The 20,145-nt window shown below is 42.7% G+C and overlaps 1 protein-coding gene across 1 annotated transcript in view; it reads left to right on the forward strand.

Moving 5' to 3' along the window:
- CNBD1 (cyclic nucleotide binding domain containing 1) overlaps nucleotides 1-20,145 on the forward strand; it is a 137,192-nt gene that overhangs the window by 64,728 nt on the left and 52,319 nt on the right. Inside the window, exons 5-8 of the mRNA XM_081204838.1 lie at nucleotides 5,173-5,318; nucleotides 12,092-12,243; nucleotides 15,307-15,441; nucleotides 18,528-18,660. Of these exons, the coding sequence (XP_081060964.1) occupies nucleotides 5,173-5,318; nucleotides 12,092-12,243; nucleotides 15,307-15,441; nucleotides 18,528-18,660 (566 nt within the window). The remainder of the gene's footprint in view (nucleotides 1-5,172; nucleotides 5,319-12,091; nucleotides 12,244-15,306; nucleotides 15,442-18,527; nucleotides 18,661-20,145) is intronic.

A 20,145-nucleotide genomic window follows, 5' to 3' on the forward strand; every position in this document is an offset into this window, starting at 1 on the left:
TACCTTAGACTGGACACACATGAGGTTCAGTTTAAAGACCAGCATCCTCAAACATGGGCCCATGACCCAGAAGCACCCATAAGAGATCAGAGCTCCCTGCTACTCTTCTTCACTGGTGACATGATCTGCTAGATGGGGAGGCAAGTGGCAACAGCAAGGGTCAACATTCACTGCTTGCTCACTTGCCCTTTCCTACCAGAAGCTGAGCCATTGACTGGTGCTCCTGATCACTACCATTGTTTTGCTTGGTTTCTCATCCACCAGCACTCTGGGTCAAGTAACAAACAGGAGGAGCTACCTTCACAGGTAATAGTTGCAAGAGCGCACTCCAGAAATGGTCCTATTGAAAATATCTTGTGGGAGGACTTCTCAGAAAACCCAAAGTGCTGGTACTGATAAACATCACCAAATTGAGACTTTGGGAGTTGCAGAGCAGGGCTGAATATTCCTGTTTTTGTGGAACTGTTCATCTATTGCAAAAGTATGGTGGATTTTTAGAACCTCTGGAGGGGTCCTTGTTGAAGTTACACCCTTTTACAATAAAAAAAAAATGATTTGCTGCCACTTCAAGCAGCTGTGAAGCAGACCACCTGTGCTCCTTCTTAAAGCTGAAGAGAATAGCCCAGTGCGGATGACATGTGATGTAGTGTCATTCTGATGGGAATTGTTGGAAAGAAGATGGCTGCCCCCATTGGTCAAGGGGAAAAATACATCCTTGTATCAGTACAGTAGTGGTAAGTCACACTTCCAAAATTTCGCTGTATACACATCATGCGTTTGAAGCGCATCATCCCCCAAAGATTCCTGGGAACTGTAGTTAACCCTTCACAGAGCTACAATTCCCAGCACTCTTAATAGTTCTCGGGATTCTTTGGGTGGGAGGGCGTGCTTCAGATGTTCTTTAAATGCATGGTGTATATGCAGTCAACAAGGAAACTGTATGCATACAGAAACAGTAGAAATGCCACACTGTATTAACCAAAAAGCTATCTAGGTCAGAATTGTGTTTCAAGCAGGTTGCAGCCAGATGCAGAGCTTTATTTATTGCAACATTATTATGCCCCCGCCTTTCAGCTCCAAAGTCTTGCAACCATCAATTTTAAAACAACAACACAAAGAATCCTGTCCCCCTCTGCCTCCAAAAATATTAAAAACAACAGCAATGAAGTAGCCAGCTGTGTCTTGTAATTTGTTGTGATGTCTTGCCATCAGATGGGGTGGGGGATGTTTTCACTATGCTGAGCAGAGGGCACAGGGCATCCTCCAGTATTTACTGATATACTCCTTCCAGAAATATGTATTGCAGATGGTCTGTTCCAAGAGCATAAGGGAAGCATATTATTATAGCTCACTTGATTCTGGTGTTGGTTTGTCTCAAGCTAGATCCTCTAAGGCTGCTGCCTGGTCTTTGAAGTGCTGCATAGTTGAACTTCCCTATAAGCAATTCCATTTCTTGCCATTTCACAGCCTTTCAGTCTATAGTCAGTGAGCAGCAGTTTAGCCTATGGCCTTCAGAGACTCCAGGGATGGACAGCACACACTCAGGGCACACATCCTATAATTGAAAAGCACTGCGGTGTTTCAAGGGCTTATCATTAAGGACGGCAAAAGTTGCCTTATTGGCAGCTGGGAACAGTACAAGCTGTTCCTCCGAATTCCTTGGGAAATGTCCAGTGTAGAGCCCTAAATACTATAATTTGGAGCATTAAATTGCTACATCTTACCTCTTGCTCATTTTGGTATTACTGCAGTTATTCTGCTTTGAGCTGCCTCTGTTAGCTGAGCTGGCAGAATTCTGCTGAAAAGTTGGTTCTACTCTCTGAAAACTCTTTAGCCAGGACATCCATGGAAACCTTGACAGGGGTGAGGCAGTAGGTGGGCAGTGGGCATTGGCAATAAATGTGCCAAGAAAGCATTGCAAGAGGGATAAAAATGGACTAAATAAATTAAAGTCTGAATGGGGTGGTGGCATTGCTTCCAAACAGTCCTGCTGTGTCTATGAACACCAGAAGATCTTGCTGGATCAGGGCAATGGTCTACCAATCTTGCTCTCACAACAGCCCCCCAGCTGCCAGTGGGAATCCCACAAGCAGGACCCCAGGGCAACAGCTCTCCCTATTGTGTCTCCCAGCAACTAGCATGTAGACATCTAAACCAATGAGCTTCTTGGGCTTGCCGCTCAGAAGGTTGGCAATTCGAATCCCCATGATGGGGTGAGCTCCCATTGCTCTCTCCCAGCTCCTGCCAATCTAGCAGTTTGAAAGCACAACTAGATAAATAGGTACCACTGTGGTGGGAAGGTAAATGGTGTTTCCGTGTGCTCTGGCTTCCGTCACAGTGTTCCATTACACCAGAAGTGGTTTAGTCATGCTGGTCACATGGCCCAGAAAGCTGTCTGTGGACAAACCCTCGACCTGATAGTGAGATGAGTGCCGCAACCCCATAGTCACCTTTGACTGGACTTAACTGTCCAGGAGTCCTTTACTGTCTCCCTTTTGCCTTTTACCTTATTTAGAGGAATGCTGCCTCTGCAGTAAGTTGCCTCCAGTACACATATTGAAATTGTAAAGCACACTGTCTCTTTGGAACAATTTATTTGCAATTTGTAATTTGTGTGACTTTTTGTCAGACAAAACAAGCCTTGGCAGTGAGTGCTCTCTTTCCCTCTCTCTAACAGCAACTTTGGGGAGAGTCCTTTTAAAGCAAGGGCTGGGGCTGGAAAGGGAGTGAGTGGTGCATAACACTCTTCCAGCCACCAAATACCCCTTCTGTAGGGTCTGTGATCAGGAAGCTGTTTAAGATGGTGCAGTTTGCTATCAGTGACTGGGTTATTTATCCGTATTCAGTGGTGGTGGCTGATGAGACTGGTAGGTCTGAAACCAGTCGTAGGTGGAGCCAGGTGGGGGCCGGCTGCGGACAGACTGAAATTGGTGGGGCCGTGCACCATTTGCTTCCACTGCCTCTGTCCCATTCCTATCTTGCCCTCTCCGGCCTTTCAGTAGCAGCTTTCAAGGCACCTAACTGCCCCAACCCCCTGCTTCCATGCTTTAATTTTTTTCTTCCTGCAGCCACAGTTTCTTTGTGATCTTCCAGGCTTAATCCATGTGGTTAGACCGCCCCCCCCCATCACTATGACAGCATATCATTACAGTTAAAACCAGTTCATTAATAGATTGGCTGGTCTGCTTAATGGAATAAATCACTGGGCCACTGTGGCAGCCTCTTTGTGTACTATAACTCTGAGAAGGGGCAGGGATGATGAGGTATAAGGCTGTGCTTGACCGTGGCAGCAGCTGTGCTTCTCAGAAAGCAGTAACAGCACTGCAGAGCATAGCGGGGTGGAGTGAAATCTGTTCTCATACTTACTTTCTGCCTCAGCCCAGAATTTGTCTGAACTCCCATTCTAGGAGGAATGGACAAATCTGTCCATTTTGGGTTCTCTTCATTTCTCATTTTTCTTATCTTAAGTTCCACATTTCCACATTGGTTTATGATTTATTTCCTGTGACAATAACTAGAAACTTAGAACATGTAGAAAGTTGGCATGCATTTTAATCTGGTTTTTAACATATATTACGATTTTAAAAGATGCTTTAAATAGTTGTTTTAACTGTTTTTTTATTGATAAAGCTATTGTTTTATTCTTTTTGTAAACCACTTTGAGATTAATTTATTTTCACAATAAAGCAGCATATAGATTTTATGAAATTAATCAGATTTAAGTGCAAATTTCTCCCAATATGCACATTTTTGTATGCAGTTTTGTACAACGTAACATTTTTGCAATGACCACTCCCCACTTAAAACGGGGGGCGCCCTTTGCGTGGATGCGCGCAGCCCCTGGATCTGGAGCGGCTCCATCAGCATAGGCTTGGCTTTGCCTTCCCTCAGGTGGGATACCTGGAGGTCTCCGCCTACCTCAGTCAGTTGTCCAATCCCACCTGGGGGAAGCGTTGCCAAGGAGACCAGGCCAGGTAGGGGAGGGATTACCTGCCCACACAATAGAGGGAGGATCTTACCTGGGAATCCTCACTTGGCTCCAGAGCTTCTCCCACCCTACCCACCCTCAGTTAATGTCTTATTTGCAGGTTAACTTTTCTTCACAGGTTTTGCAGGTTAACTTTTCTTCGCAGGTATGCGGGCGCTGCTACGTTAAGGTCGCTGTTAAAGGGCCGGAAAGGAATTTCCCTGCATTGGCAGGTTTCGCCTTTCCCGTAGCAAAACATCACAACTTTGGTGGTATCAGGCCTTGGGCGGAATCCTTTAGTCCATCTTCCTCTTTGCGGTGGCGATACCAGGGTTCCCCGTTAAAGGGGTTTCTGAAGGGAGGCTTTGACCGTACGCTGAAAGGTCGTCATTGCTCTTTCCTGCGGCGGCGGTGTAACGGGGGCGGCTATCTCTGCTTAAACATATGTTCTCCAGAGCTGGCCCATCCCCCCCCCCACTGGATAACCCTGATGCTCCCTAGGTCCCCGGCTGGGGACTGGGGAGGGAGAACGCCCAATGCCTGAGCCAAGGTCTACCCATATTTGAAATTTAATAAAGTTGTGGCCAATTTAATCCCATAGCACGTTGTCTTGAGTCGTTATTCCACATGACAGGGGGGACCACTCGGGATCTGGGGACTCCGCCTGTCCACGCAAAGTAATGTTTTTGTGCTGTTTTCACTAATGTATGCATTTTCATGCACAAGTTACCCTAGTGGATGTTAATTTTTACACATTGCTTGGTTGGACAACTGCAGTGTGAAATTCAGAGAAGTGTGAATTTCAAAAGATGGCTGATTTTCAGTTTGTATGTTGCTTCAACTAGTATGAATTTTGTAGGTTCACCTTTAAATGTGAACTAAATTATTATTATTATTATTATTATTATTATTATTATTATTATTATTATTATTATTGCTACTACTACTACTACATTATTTATATCCCCACCCACCCCATCCCTACCTCATAGCATACCTGAATAGGTTAATCCAAATGAATTTGTGAATCACAGCACCTATACCCTACCCCCCAGCACACCACCTTGGGCTTCTTACAGCCTTTTTAAAAGTTCACAAGTTCAGACATCTGTACCTGATGAAATTCTCCCTTCTAGGCAACTGATGGATGGCAACATATGCAAAACTGGTGATATTCTCTCTTCCATGTAACTCTGTTTTTGCAGCCCTATTCGAAGGTCTTCGGAAGAACATGAGATCGTACATAAGACAATGAAAATAATTACTGGCATTAGTGATCAACTTTCTGATGCAGAGCTGAAGCAGCTTAGTAAAACTGTCACAAGGGAATACTGGTTGAAAGGAAGCACAGGTAGGATAAACACAGCCACTTACTGTAAATCTTTTAAAAGTCTTCTATCCAAACAGCTTGCTCCTTTGAAGGTTGAGCTGGATGTACATTTTATTTGTATCAGTAAGTTTTTTGTATTGTGATTTCAGAGCTCTTTTCCTGTGAACAGCAATTATAGGAAGAGCCCCTGACTTTCACTTCAGACTTCTAGATATGCCAGGTTCCTTTAGTCTAATGTTCTCTTGTAACATTGACTTAAATGTCTGCAGCAGTCTTTAAGTCCTCCCTCCTCCCCCAAATCTGAAGAGAATTGTCATTATTCTATGAGAAGGATGCATGTAAAAAACTGCTTACACATGTGAAAAACAGCTTAAAGGAAAGTTCAGATATCATATATATTCCTTTGTGATTAGATTCTGTAATTTTCTTTTACTTATGAGGTAATCTCTCCCTCTCCCATTATTAAAACATTTTCTTTCATATAAATTAACCACCTTTCTCCCTTCCTTCAGATTCCATTCCAAAACTTTCCTTTTCTATGTGGCTTTTAATATATGCTCCTAATCCTCATTCCCAACTGTATGTGAGTATAGGCATTCACCCCTGATTCCTCTCTTCTTCCCTTAGTATGTTCCTTTCTTCCTTTCTTCCTTTTCTTCTATCCATTTGATATTGTAAGCTCATGAGCGGCAGGAACCTGCCTGTTTCTTATGGAACTCTGTAAGGCACCATGTGCACTGATGGCATGGCAAGATCCACAACAAAAACATTCCTCCTCACTGAGGTACCATCACATGAAATGCCACTGTTGATTTTGAGTCCTGTTATAAAGCTCATCTTTCAGATTTTGGGCCCCCTCCAGAAATGCTTTCCATTGTGCGTTCATGTTGATTTGTGCTGTTGGGGAAGTCATACATGATTCAAATTTCAATACTGTTTGCTCCTGCAAAAGATCTGGGGCACTCACATGGCATTCCGGAGGGGCCCTTTGTTATTATCAGAACTATGACATTTTGCTTCTGTAGATAAAGCAAGATGGTGAAGGATGACCAAGTGGAGAGTCTTGACTTTAGAAGCTGAAATATATGGGCAGGATTCATTCGGCACCTTCTTGTCCCACTGCTGTCCCCCCACCACCACCTTTGTGGCCTTCCTCCTCCTCCTCCTCCTCTTTCTATTGTTGCCTGTTCATCTGCCCTCTGCAACGAAGTCAGCAAGGAAAAGGAGCTCATATACATTTTGTCTCTCTCTTGGAGGTGGTGCTCACTGGGTACAGAGGAGGCGGCACATGAATGGTCAGAGGCAGGAGGAGGAGATGGGCCCTCTGAGGAAAGGGAGACCAGTGAAAGCAGCTTTGTAATTTACTCATTTAAACAATTTATGTATTGCTTATCTGCAATTATCTCTAAGCTGTTTACAAAGCTATAATACTTTTATAAAGTTAAAATCAGTTAGAACTATAAAATCAAACTTTGATTAAAATGCCTGCTAGATTTTTTTTTAAGTCTTCAGTAGTGTGATGGCTTGTGAATGCTCTTTGCAATAAGTACCTCTGCTCACTCAGAGATATAGACAGTTCTTTATTTTACATATGTACAAGCAGCGCATTACAATCATGCATCTGAATCCTCCAGTTCAGATTCTGGGAGTGGCCTACGCCAGCTTCTTCTCCAACAGAAAAAGCGGGGAAGTTTCATGTGATGCCTCTCCCCCCTCCTCTTTAACTCTCTCCTCTCCTTGGCAAACGGTGCCACTATCGGTGCCAGAACTTCCTGTGCGGTGCTGGGTCTCTGCTTCAGCATCTGAGGGCCTTCCCGCCTCCTGGCTTTCCTCTCTTTCCTCCATCGCCAATTCCTGCTCTTCCCCGGCATTCTCTGGCAGTACCATGACAAGTAGGCACCAAGAAGTTTCTTCCCTTTCCTACCAAACAGGCACCATGTAGGTGGAGTCTAAAGTCAGGTTTAAATTCAGTCAACTATGTCCACTTTTGTATTTATGTGCTTAAATTTATTCACATTGTGCAACTTTTCAGCTTCTTCAATTTAATGCCAGTACTCCCAGCTCATTTATAATCCTCCCCCAGCCTATCAAGGTCATTCAGAATTTTTCACCTGTCCTCTGTGGTCTCCTACAGTGTCACTGGAGTCTTGTACGCCATCCTTGTTAAGTTCAGGTGTTTATCATTCAGCAAGGATTACACAACAATGCTTCCACTAGTATCATTTCAGTTTGAATCCACCAAAAAATGTTGATTCGTAATGGCTAAGATTGTGCTGATCCTTTACCTTTATCAGAAACAGGTCACCTAAAGGGAATATAGCAACTGAAGGACATGTTATTAATAGACTGAATTGTAAGCTAAGCAGGCAAAGACTACATTAGCATAAATTAAGCTGAGATAATAAAAAGGACAATTTTAAGGTCAAAGCTTGTGCCTGATTTGATAGTGATGAATACTGGCATCTTGCTTGCATGGGTGTAAGTTTGGGAAAACAAAATGACTCCATCCAAATCTCCTTTGGTATCTTGGCCACTGGGACAGTCCTGTTCTGTTGGATTAGGTGCTCTGTTGATTTAATATACTTTCAGTTAAAAACACAGTATGGCAATGCAGAAAGAGGTCTAAAATTGCTGAGCGCCAATGTGTGCATGAGATAAAAGCTAATCTTAATGACTCAGTCTGTCACATCGTGCCTTTAAAGAAAAAGCTGCTTTGCATCAATGTGCAATCTTTTCCAGTTCTTTGAACCTGGTTAAGCAATATTTTCAATCTCATCTGATTCGGCAAGCTAAAAATAAACACAAAATTGATTTTTGACTAAGTAAAACTGACTTGATAAAAATAATACACGCCAGACAAGTCTTTAATCTCGCAAGTACGTTGTACAGGCACAGCTTCAGGAAAGCCAAAACGCATGAAAAATTGGGGCTGTGTTGTTGTAATAATGTTGTGTAATAAGGGTCCTCTCCCTAATTTGATATCTTTTTGAAATGTCGAGAGCAATAGTTTTCTGATTTGTTTTGCAATTGGCAGAAAGAAGGTCTTGCATACATTAAACCAAAGACACCTTAATGTCATGACAGGGAGTTCAAAACTGGCTCTAAACCAGATCTCATTTCACAGATGGAAATCAGGAAAATGCTTTTCACACCCTTCCTCTCCCCCTATTACACATTGCTTCATGGATGCTGTGCTAACAGTATATTTACTTAACTCTGCAGTTCTCTATTGCTCAAGAGAGGTTTATTCTTTATATTAAAGACATTATAGAAAAAACAGAATTGTCATACAGTCTGTTATCAGCCATTCAAATGAACCTTGCAAATGTGAAGTGGCAGACTACTTGGTACAGTAGTGTTCACAGGTGTGCTTTTAAATGCACACATATTAGCGTCAAGATATATTTGCTTCCCCTTCCCGAAAAGATTTCATTTTTACTGACTTTGGGACTAAAGGAAGTTGATCTCTGAAGAAGGACACCTCCTGCAACTTGCACTAATGCAATTTTAACAAGCTGTCCTCAAAGGGGAGAAAGCATGGGGAGTAATTTACTTCAAACATGTCCCATTTTTCTTGTAAGAAACTATAGTCAAACTATATGCTAAACCATCATACCATTTTTTTTTTTTTGTATTTCACTGACTCTCAGTTTTATTTTCTCCAAACCTCTCTAAAATACAAATATATAATGTGTTTGGCTTTTATTTTATGCAGGATTTTAAGGAAATTAAGAGTCCATCTACTATACAATTGAAGCAGTACCATGACACTTTAAACAGTCACAAATTTCCCCAGAGAAACCTGGGAACTGACATTTTTTAAGGGTGCTGAGAGTTACTCAGAGACTCATGATTCCCCACCACAACTGCAATTCTCACAGTGGCTTAACAATAAATCCCTTTACCTAAGGAATTCTGGGAACTGTAGCTTTGTACAGTGGTACCTCGGGTTACATACGCTTCAGGTTACATACGCTTCAGGTTACAGACTCCGCTAACCCAGAAATAGTGCTTCAGGTTAAGAACTTTGCTTCAGGATAAGAACAGAAATTGGGCTCCGGTGACGCGGTGGCAGCAGGAGGCCCCATTAGCTAAAGTGGTGCTTCAGGTTAAGAACAGTTTTAGGTAAAGAACGGACCTCCGGAACGAATTAAGTACTTAACCCGAGATACCACTGTAATGAGAATAGAGGTCTTCTAACAACTCCCGGGGCCTGATTCAGCTGAAGAGTTGTGCTAGCGGGAGCCAGTGCAGCAAGTCTCAATGGGGCTCTCCTCCCCGCATCCCCAAAATTAGCTCTGGGGGTCAGGAGAACCCCCACAACATTATGAGAGGGGAAGAGGGGAGATTGTTTTGCCTGGCAAGCAGAAATGCATCCACCGAATTCCTCCCTTAGAGGAATTCCTCCCTCATTAATAAGCTATACTTCCCAGGATTCTCTGGAGTAAGCGATGACCTATTTAAAGTGGTACAATACTGTTTACATGTATAGTGTAAATGGGGTCTAATATAATCAATAATTAATATTAGTAGTTTAAAATTTCATGCCAACATGCACACGATCCTAAAAACCATTTATCTGTTTTGCAATAGCCTATCCTGCACTGTTTTTTTAAATCAAGGGACATGTTTGTTTAAAGATAGCTTAGAAAAACACAAGTGTACTCTGATCTGCTATTAATACTTCACAGTGAACCTCACTGGTGCATGATGGACCAGATTGTGTGCTGCATGATGCCTTAGTATACATGTGTATGCATTTAAATGTATGCATACTGGAGACAAGATGGATTCACCTGCCACTGAAAAGTCTAATTTCTAGGAAACCCTGGAGGCAGAGCTGAACCCAGAATAATGACAACTCTAGTGGCTCACAGCAACAGGATTTTAACAGGGCTACCTTAGAGGACAAAAAGTGGGAGGGGCAAAAGAAGGACATAGAGTCAGCTGAAAGAGGTAAATTTTAAAAAAGGAGCTGTCCGTGGTAAACAGGGAGAGTTCAAACATAGATATGACTCTATGAACCTAGAAAGAAAGAAAAAGACACGAGGCAAGTAGATGGAGATTCTGAGCCCCATATACATGACATCCCAATACAGCCTTGAGGACTTCATGTCTTTTCCATTTAATCATTCACACCTGACAAACTATGGTTTTAAGATTCAAGTGCAACTTGAAGCTCAGTATGAGGAGTAGTTGAGTTGAAAAGGACACACAGTGTTTGGGTGCTGAATGGAAGCCAATATACCTTCACATTTGCACATGAATGAGCAAGGGATTTGCCCAAGCCCACCCAACTTGTGGCCCTCCAGGCCAAACACAACCTACCAATCATGTATTGTAGCCTAACAGCCCAGACAGGAAGCCCTGAGAATCTGGCAGGCAAGTAGACTATGGCAAGTAGACTACAGTCAGCTTGGATCACATGATGTGTCAGTTTAGGCTAGACCTTTCCATACTGTGGATCATGAGAGCCAGTGTGGTGTAGTGGTTAAGAGTGGTAGTCTCGTAATCTGGGGAACTGGGTTCGCGTCTCCGCTCCTCCACATACAGCTGCTGGGTGACCTTGGGCCAGTCACACTTCTTTGAAGTCTCTCAGCCCCACTCACCTCACAGAGTGTTTGTTGTGGGGGAGGAAGGTAAAGGAGAATGTTAGCCACTTTGAGACTCCTGAAGGGGAGTGAAAGGCGGGATATCAAATCCAAAATCCAAAACTCTTGTTGTTTAGTCATTTAGTCGTGTCCGACTCTTCGTGACCCCATGGACCAGAGCACGCCAGGCACTCCTGTCTTCCACTGCCACCCACAGTTTGTTCAAACTCATGCTGGTATCTTCGAGAACACTATCCAACCATCTCGTCCTCTGTCGTCCCCTTCTCCTTGTGCCCTCCATCTTTCTCAACATCAGTATCTTTTCCAGGGAGTCTTCTCTTCTCATGAAGTGGCCAAAGTACTGGAGCCTCAGCTTCAGGATTTGCCCTTCCAGTGAGCACTCAGGGCTGATTTCCTTCAGAATGGATAGGTTTGATCTTTTTGCAGTCCATGGGACTCTCAAGAGTCTCCTCCAGCACCATAATTCAAAAGCATCAATTCTTTGGCGATCAGCCTTCTTTATGGTCCAGCTGTCACTTCCATACATCACTACTGGGAAAACCATAGCTTTAACTATCCGGACCTTATACGGACCTATACGGAGCTTTAACTATGACTGTGGGTCATATATATCCTTAATTTAGATCAGGAGTTGGGAATCTCAGGCCCTAGGCTGAATGTGGCCCTCAGGCTGTCTAGCACTCGGGGCTCTTTCCAGGCAGTGCCATCCTCTCCAACCACACTGCTTATCAACTTTGTTTTATGCCCCCCATCTGATTTTGCCTGGCAAGACTGAAACCTTGATATTTAGCTGGATGGAGGATGGATGAGAGAGAGTGTGTTTGTGTGTAAATCTCTGACTGTACAAACATAAGCATAATGGCTATTGCTCCTCCCTCTTTTGTCTCCGGCTACACCCAGCACTGGCATGCAGCCTCCGAAAGGTTGCCCATGGGGAAGCGTAGCTCTTGGGTTGAAAAAGGTTCCCCACCACTGATTTAGATGGCGGCGTCCCCAAATGATGCACATTTATGTTCTACTTTTGGCAGCAGGAAGATGAGTTGTACAAAAATGTTTAAGTACGTTTGCTAAACTGCAAATGTGATGAGTTGTGTTTGTATCATGTTGTGGGTATGCCAGTTTGTCTGCTTTTCTATACTAACCTGAGAAATTATTATTATTTTTTAAAAAATTCTATTCTAGTGGATGCAAGCCAAGAGTTCTACACAGTACTCAGAGGCTCCTTTCGACCACTGACAAAGTATTACAAAAGAACAATTGCAGGCGATTTTGTTTCAGCTACTGCTGAGAGTGGTGGTTCAGCGAAAGTACCTCAATCAACATCCGAAACGTTGGTGAGTTATAACGGGGCATTGCCAGTAAGCAAGTGAAAGCAGTGGCAACTGAGAAAGCCAGTTTGACACTCACACTTTTCTGGCACAATTGTCCAGAAATGGCAAATAAATGCAGAACATGTTAAAAAGTCTAAAATGACTTTGTAGTTTACTAGTGGATTTTTAAAATGTATGTTTTAGCTCTCGTACACATGTGTGACTCTGGTAAAATATGAGAACTGCAGGTCTTGGGTTTGTACCCAGTGTAGCGCTAAGTAATATTCTATCCATGCAAGCATTCATGCTTACATAATGGAAAAATTTTCCCACTCCTCCCCTTGTGTACTCCTCAAACCTGTTCTGAGTTTCTCCCCAACCCTCTGAATCAGATTTTCTCTAAAAGGTAAAAAAGAAGAAGAGAAGATTAGTTGAAGGAGCTGACAGCCACTGTAGTACTATACTTACATTTGGGGTCATGCAGTGCTATGGCCCTAGCAGCATTCCTGGTGGAATTGCAACTCCCATCATCCCTGGTTATTGGCTGAGGGTGGTGGAAGTCAGAGTCTACCAATATCTGGAGGGCTGCAGGTTCCTGATCAATCTCTTTAAAAACAATTGAGGAGAGCATGAAAGCCATACAGGAAACTGAGGGTTGTTGTTGTTGTTTTTGCACAAGACTTTTTTTTTTTTAGTCATCTGGTATAATGTAGAAAGCTGTGAGCCTCTCTCCTGTCTTCTTTTGTGAGGTGAATTGCTCTGATTGGCATGAAGAGGTTAGAGGAAGTTGTTTGATTTTTGTGTGGTTGGTGTTGTCACTTACAATCACAGACAATAAGCTTACATCAGCCAGCTGGAATAGATGCCACCAGGCTTACCTTTCAAGCATTTAAAGCTATTGTGTCTCATGCAGGGTCTCATCCAAACAAACAATGAACAAATTTCAAATGCCTCAGGGATCCAGGAGCAAATGGCACACAAAAAGAGGGTCTTTGAGAATTCTTCCAGCTAGCTCACCAAAATAAGATAGCTGACCTTGGGCAAGAATGACAAGGAGAAAAGATTAATTCTCCTTTTATTCTTTCTGTCTAAATTGGATCTTTCTTACAGATTGCCAGAGGTGCGCCAGAGCTGTTTTCTAAGAACAGAAAGAAAATCCCATTTTTAATGTGTTTCTCGGTGACAGCTTTTGCTGAAGTTTTTGTTACTGTAGGCAAAGTATAATATTAGTTATCCAATCCCTCCAAAGTATACTGCATTTAATTGTCTAAATGAGTCTTTTTCTGGGCAACAATTTTATGCAGCCATATGAGACTGACAGAGCATGTTGAGATAAAATTATCCTAGATAAGCAGAGGAAGCAACACACACACACACACACACACACACAGAGAGAGAGAGAGAGAGAGAGAGAGAGAGAGAGAGAGAGAGAGAGATGAGTTTCCTGGCATTTGCCTCGGCTTTCCTGTCTGAGCATAAGCAGATTTTTCATAATTAGCAATGTTTCAGTAATTTCTACTTCCTAGAAATGTTTAAGGAAAAAGACCAAAATGCACTCTCATGCTCTCAAGTTTTGCTTTGTCATGCTGTTCACTACCACATAAAAGAGTGGATTTTGTTTGATTAAAAAAAAGGCAGGGTGGAGGCTTAGGCCAAGATGGCTTGTATACTGTGTCTCAGCCTGCAGCAGTCTTCCAAACAACTTATTCCTTCAAAATGCAGACTTCTGTAATGAAAATGCTGAAAGGTACTTAATAGTGGGTTGATAAAGGTCATCTTAGATATGGAAGGATACTTAACTGAGCCCTTTTTAGATAACAAACCAATTCCTTTCCTTACTGTTTTCAGTAGACTCTTAACTATCATTTAATCTTTTAAGTTGAGAGTGGCTAACCTGTGGCCTATCCAGATGTTGTTGAAATACATATTCCACTATCCCTTGCTGTTGGCCATGCTGGTTGAGAGTGATGGAAGTTGTAGCTTAACAACATCTGAAGCTCCACTTGTTATCCACTTCTGCTTTAGGTATTCTATAGTAACTCCCTCTCTGTTGTCTACCTGATCCGGAAGTGGGGATTCTGCAAATGATTTTTGTGTCCTAAGTATCATTCCTTCAATTCAATACAGTGCTAGAGTCCAATCGAAAGAACTTTTTAAAAAAGCCCTCTGGCAAGTGTTGGTTTCAATGTTGGCAGGGTCAGTATGTTGCAAATGCAGCAGCAGAAACACCAGGTTGGTTCTGTTAGGCCATTTGCACCAAAGCAACCTTGCCACTCCTCATTTCTATCCCACTATACTGCAGCAACTTATTCGAAGATAACTCAGGTGAGTGCTGCACTGTCCACTGCTGAGTAGTACTGCCACAGATGACAAGAGGTGGGGTGGGGCAAAATGTCAGTGACAGCTTTCTCCACAGAAGCAGTGTGTCTATGGGACTCTCTCCTAGGGAAGATCAGGCAATTCCCTTCCCTAGCATAGTTCAGATGGAAAAGGTGCTTTCATTTGGCCTGACCTTTGGAAGGGGGTAGGAACATTCAGGCTTGATATATTTTTAAACTGTCATTTTTAATTATTGCTTTTGGATATGATCTTATCGGATTTTAGCTTGTTAGCTACTCGGGCACTCTTTGGGGAAGAAGGGTAGGATATATGAATTTAATTTATATTTAATACATTTAATAAATGAATGAATATCTAAGGCTTCAGTATAAATATTCTCAGGTTTGTTTATACGATGAAAGATGCAAAAAGATATTGTAGCAAATAATGCTCATAATGGTATCGGTAGGTGTGATAGATGAATGATCATAAAACATATTCCATTTTCTGCTTCATTATCTTCACATCTCTAAGCCAAGTAATAATGCCATTCTGTGTTTTGTGCAAAATATACCTGTCATCCCTAGACATTATTATAAACTGAATTTTCAGGGAGTGTATAATTTTATTTTGCTTGTAATATAAAGCAACATGAAGGAAAATGCACTGGTAATATTTTATGTTGTATGATTTACCCAATTAAAAGAAACACAAAGGGGTGCTAGAATTTACTCCACTTCTTTTCTTCTCTTAAAAATGTTTTTGAAGTTTGGTATAGGAAGTTGCTTTGGGACTTTGGAACCTCTCCCGCCAAAGATGCAGCACAATGTGCTCACAGTTGTTACGGAAGAAAACTGCGACTTTCTCAAAATCTCATCAACAGATTACTTAAGAGTAAAAGAGGTAAGCAATCTTTTAAAAAATCTTAAGTGCACCTGGCAAGAACAAAAAAATGGCCATGCTTTTTAAAAAAACCATATTGTGCGTCAGGGGCGCCGACTTATAAAAAATATTGGGGGAGCCCGCGAAAGCTCATGAATAATAAATAAGCTCATGAATATGCAGATAAAGTGGCGCCGCCTCCTCGTGAGCGAATAGGGGAGAGCGTGCTGCGCCTATTAATCAGCTCCGAAGGAAATTGGGTGGAGCTTTTGCTCGGGAGGGAGGGCAGGAGGCATGCAGCCCGACCCTGTGCATTTTGGGCTGGGGGAGGGGCGGCGGTGGCGCTCTGCTGGAGGGGTGCCTGAGATTATTGGGGGGGCGGAGCCCCCCAAATGAATTTTTGAGGGGGCTCGGGCCCCCTCAGGCCCCATGGAGTCGGCGCCTATGTTGTGTGTATATGTGTAGAAGCTGCTGCCTTCTATAAGCTGCTTGTCTTGTTTCAATGAGTTGCAGTAGGAAGTTGCTTTGAAGCTACATCTCTGGATAAAAGCTTGATTAAAACCTAGCAAGATGGACACTCCAGCAGCCATTTGCTGGCCTGTTAGGCACTTGACAGGCTCTCTTAATTTTTTCAGTCCCAGGCAGGTAGCGAAATTGGTGGGCTGAATTTGTGCCTAATGGGGTGTCAGGACAGGAGGATAGGCAGCTGCCTGATACCAAGTGAGACCATTGGCCCATGCACCTCAGTATTGTCTACTCATCGACTGGTAGTAGCTCTCCAGGGTTTCAGACAGGGGAGAATCCCAGCCCTACCTGGAGATGCCAGGACTGAACCTGGGACCTTCTTCATGCACAGCAGATGCTCTACCACTGAGCTTCTCCCAAAGGATTGGGGACTCCTACGTTATGCAGGCTACATCAAAGTTCTGATCTTCAAAACATTGCTTTGAGCTCATTGTAATTGCCAACATAAAGTGCCTAAAAATTGAAAAATGACATGAGCCCTGCCTGTAGGCTTACAATCTGTAAGACATGACATAAATGGGGGAAAGCTGTGGGGAGGAGCAAGAGGACAACAAGCAAATTGTCACCTACACATAAGTGAGCCTCATTGAGTTCAATGGGTTTTAGTCTAGAGCCCACAGTGGGTTTGTTTTGAAACAATCAATCCCTCTTCCCAGGGAACTCAGGGAACTGTAGCTCTGTAGCTGTGCTAAGTCAATTGTTCCATGAGCGCAAGTGTTTCTGTTTGCAGATAAACAATCTCCTTCACCTGCACACTGTTCTGAGAGCTCTCCCTATCTCCCTGAACAAATATGAGAAGGGTGTTGGGGGAGTAGAGGGGAGGGTGCTGGCTTCCACTTAAATAATGGCTTGGTGGACTCTACTCACTGGTGGAGGAAGGGGTGTGTGGTGGGTGCACCTCACCCCGGGTGTCATCTCTGGGGGTGTGTGACATTGCTGCCCCACCCCCTGGGACGCTCGCCACGGGCGGTGCCCCCATGGGCAGCTAGCCCCACCCCTGGGTGCACAACATGTGCACTGCTCTGGGTGCCAGAACATCTAGCTCCGCCTCTGACCCCACTCCCTAGGTTTTATGGGGGACCACAGTTTGTTAATATTGGTCAGACCAATAGTATGCTTTACTAGGTCTTTGTTTAGCCCCATATACTAAAAATCCTTTTTAAAAAGTTACAAGACTGAAGTGTTAAACTCTATAATGCCCAATAGCTAAATGCTCTCTTAAGTATACTTGATGTGTGTATTGTGTGAGCAGGAAGCAAATCCTGTTAATCTCAGATTGGAACCACATCTCCTTGAAGGGTTCTTCTTGTTGATTCACAACTCAGATGCTTTTGATTTTGCTAAGCAGCAGCTTACACTTCAAACAATCAGTACCGCTTTGTGGACACCGGCAGGATTGACTTTGAGTCTAATTTATGCTACAGACACAATGAATTTTAGAAAAACAATTGAATGTGTTCTTTTTTAAAAAAAAAAACAACCTCAACCTGAACATTTTCTTTTTTTAAAAAAATTAGAATAAGAAAAAAATACAGTGTGGGGGGGGGCGGTACACAAATTCCTGAGATGCAGACAAAGAATCAAATAAATCGTACTTGCATCCTTTAGTGGTGAGTGTAAGCTATCCAATTGATCATTTTAATGGCTTGCTGGAATGTTGACTGGCTCATAGATAGCCAACATGTGGCATGCAGTCATACCTTCGAAGAACATGCACCCACTGGCATGTGAAGAAATGTGCAAGATCTAGACAAATTTGTATTGAAATGTATGTATCAGGTGGGGAACCCATGGCCCCCCAGATGTTGCTGAACTCCTACCATCCCTGACCCCTGGCCAGTGGCGTAGCATGGGGGGTGCAGAGGGGGCGGGCTGCACCGGGCGCAACATCTGGGGGTTAGGGTTAGTGGGCGCAAATCCACAGGTTAGGGGGCGCAAATTACTTGCCTTGCCCCGGGTGCTGACAACCCACGCTACGCCACTGCCCCTGGCCATGTTGGCTGGGGCTGCTGAGAGCTGGAATCCAAGAACATCTGGAGGGCTATGGGTTCCTCATCCTTGCTTTGGGCGATCAGTGGGAAGTCCTTGATAGATAGTTGGTATGAGTGACAAGAAGGGAAAGTTTGTGCAAAGCTTTTTTAAAAAAGTTAAAATATTAATCTAATGGTGTATTCCTGCACTTGTGTATTAAATTATTGAGTACAGGACTATGGTAAAAATAAACATGGATTGCCATCATGACAATACACAGTCCAGGAGCTCTGCTAACATTTAGGTTATCAGACATGGAATTGATATTTCTGAATATAATGTTACAGCCATTCAGTGTTCATATTGAACGAATCTATCTTCCATTCATTCCAATTTGTTTCCAATTTGTTAATAAATTAGGTTCAAAGTGTACTGGCTGTATTGTGCTAAAATCTCTACTATTCATGAGCTATGTATTTCTTAGTATCTTATTCCATTTCTGCAACTTTCCTTTCCCTGCTCTTTATTTGTTTCTTTCCTTTTTAAAACACACACACACATATATAGTATACCTTTTCATCGCTACTTCTAAGCATGAAACTGTCTTTCAGGAAGTAGCAAAGCGTGAAAAGCTTGCCAAAGAAGAATTAATCCATGCCTGTCCGTGTTATCGACACTGGCCTACGGTATTTATATTTCAGCTGGCTGCTCACTTAAAATGGAGGAAATTTCCAGCAGACCATGGTGAGTGTCATTTCACTTTAAACTCCAACAATCATCTTCATGATCTGGGTTTTTATAGTTTGGAAAATAGGAAAAATCTAGCCTGGCCCAGCTCAGATCAATAATACCTGAGGATGGTTGTGTGTGTAACTAGACACATGAACATAATTGATCAGTAGGGGAGGTCCTGGTGGTAGTGTTACTGGTGGATTGGTGCTGACCAATGATAGAGCCTTCTTGGTGTCCATTGCCCATTTGTGGAATGCTCTCTCGGGTGAGATGCACCCATCACCCTCTGAATTAACGTCCAGGAGAAATTAAAATAAAACCTTGTTCACCCAGGCATTTGATGGCTGAAAGATACTGTTCCTGGCAAACTTGAAATTATTAGCTATGGGATATTTGACTGTGTTGAAATGTTTTTAGTTTTTCCCTTACTGTTTTGCCGACTTTTTGTTTTGCTGCACTGGGCTCATTTGTGAGGAAGGATGGGATAGAAAATGAAATGAAATGAAATGAAATGAAATAAATAAACAAACAAACAAATAAGGGTTTGCCGGCAAATATGTGACCATGCAGGCATCCTGTCTCTCTTCATGTTCCTGTAACATTTAGCTCCTGAGATACGTGACATGCTGTCATAGCATAATGCATTTTCACGGGGTGCGAGGGTTGTTCATGTGGGGTTGTGACAGGGAAACACGCAATGTGATTACACCATGCCGTTCATTTCAGGAAGCAAACATTCCGGAGAAGAGAGGGGAAATTGGACGCAGGCCTGTCATTCTTAGTGCTGTGCCATTTAGCTTTGCCCTTTTGGAGTGTGCGTGGGGGGTATGTGCAAAATGCGGTGCATCATTTTCATACGATTAAGGGAGGATCCCGCTAAATATTTATTCATGTGGACTGTTTTATCCATTATCTATTTAAGTTATTAAAGAAACTAAATTACAAAACCTTTTTAATTAACCAGTGGATACTGGAATGAATTAGACGGATAAACTGCATTGGGAAAGAAAAGCAACGACTTTATCAAATTCTTTTGATTAATTAGTTGTTTAAAAATGCTTATTATCCATTTCTTTGCCATGAGTGGTGCACAGTTTGATTATCTGATTGTGCCACAGCATGTGTTTCAATACTTAGCTGTGTTAGCTGATAAAAGCAATTTTTAAAAATAAAAAAGCCAGCTAAATTCCATATATTATCTGCTACATAATCTCATTAGAAATCTCCCCCCTCTTCCTCCCCCTTTTTTTGTTCACATGATTTGTATAATTACTCTTTTGGCTGATCCTACTGAGATCATGGTTTCAGCTGCTTCCATTAACTGCTGGAACACAGATTTGTCAGACTAAGCAAATCACAGTTCAGACAGGTACTATAAATTGATGTATCTTGACTCTGCAGAATTTCATAATGGTTTACAATGACGTGCTACTATTTATGCAGTGTAGGTGGGGAGCCTCTGGGCTGACTCTGACATTACATTTCTTAGGGTTGCCA

This window comes from Podarcis bocagei, assembly GCF_964188305.1.
Source record: "Podarcis bocagei genome assembly, chromosome: 8".
In the NCBI taxonomy this organism is placed as follows: Eukaryota; Metazoa; Chordata; class Lepidosauria; order Squamata; family Lacertidae; genus Podarcis; species Podarcis bocagei.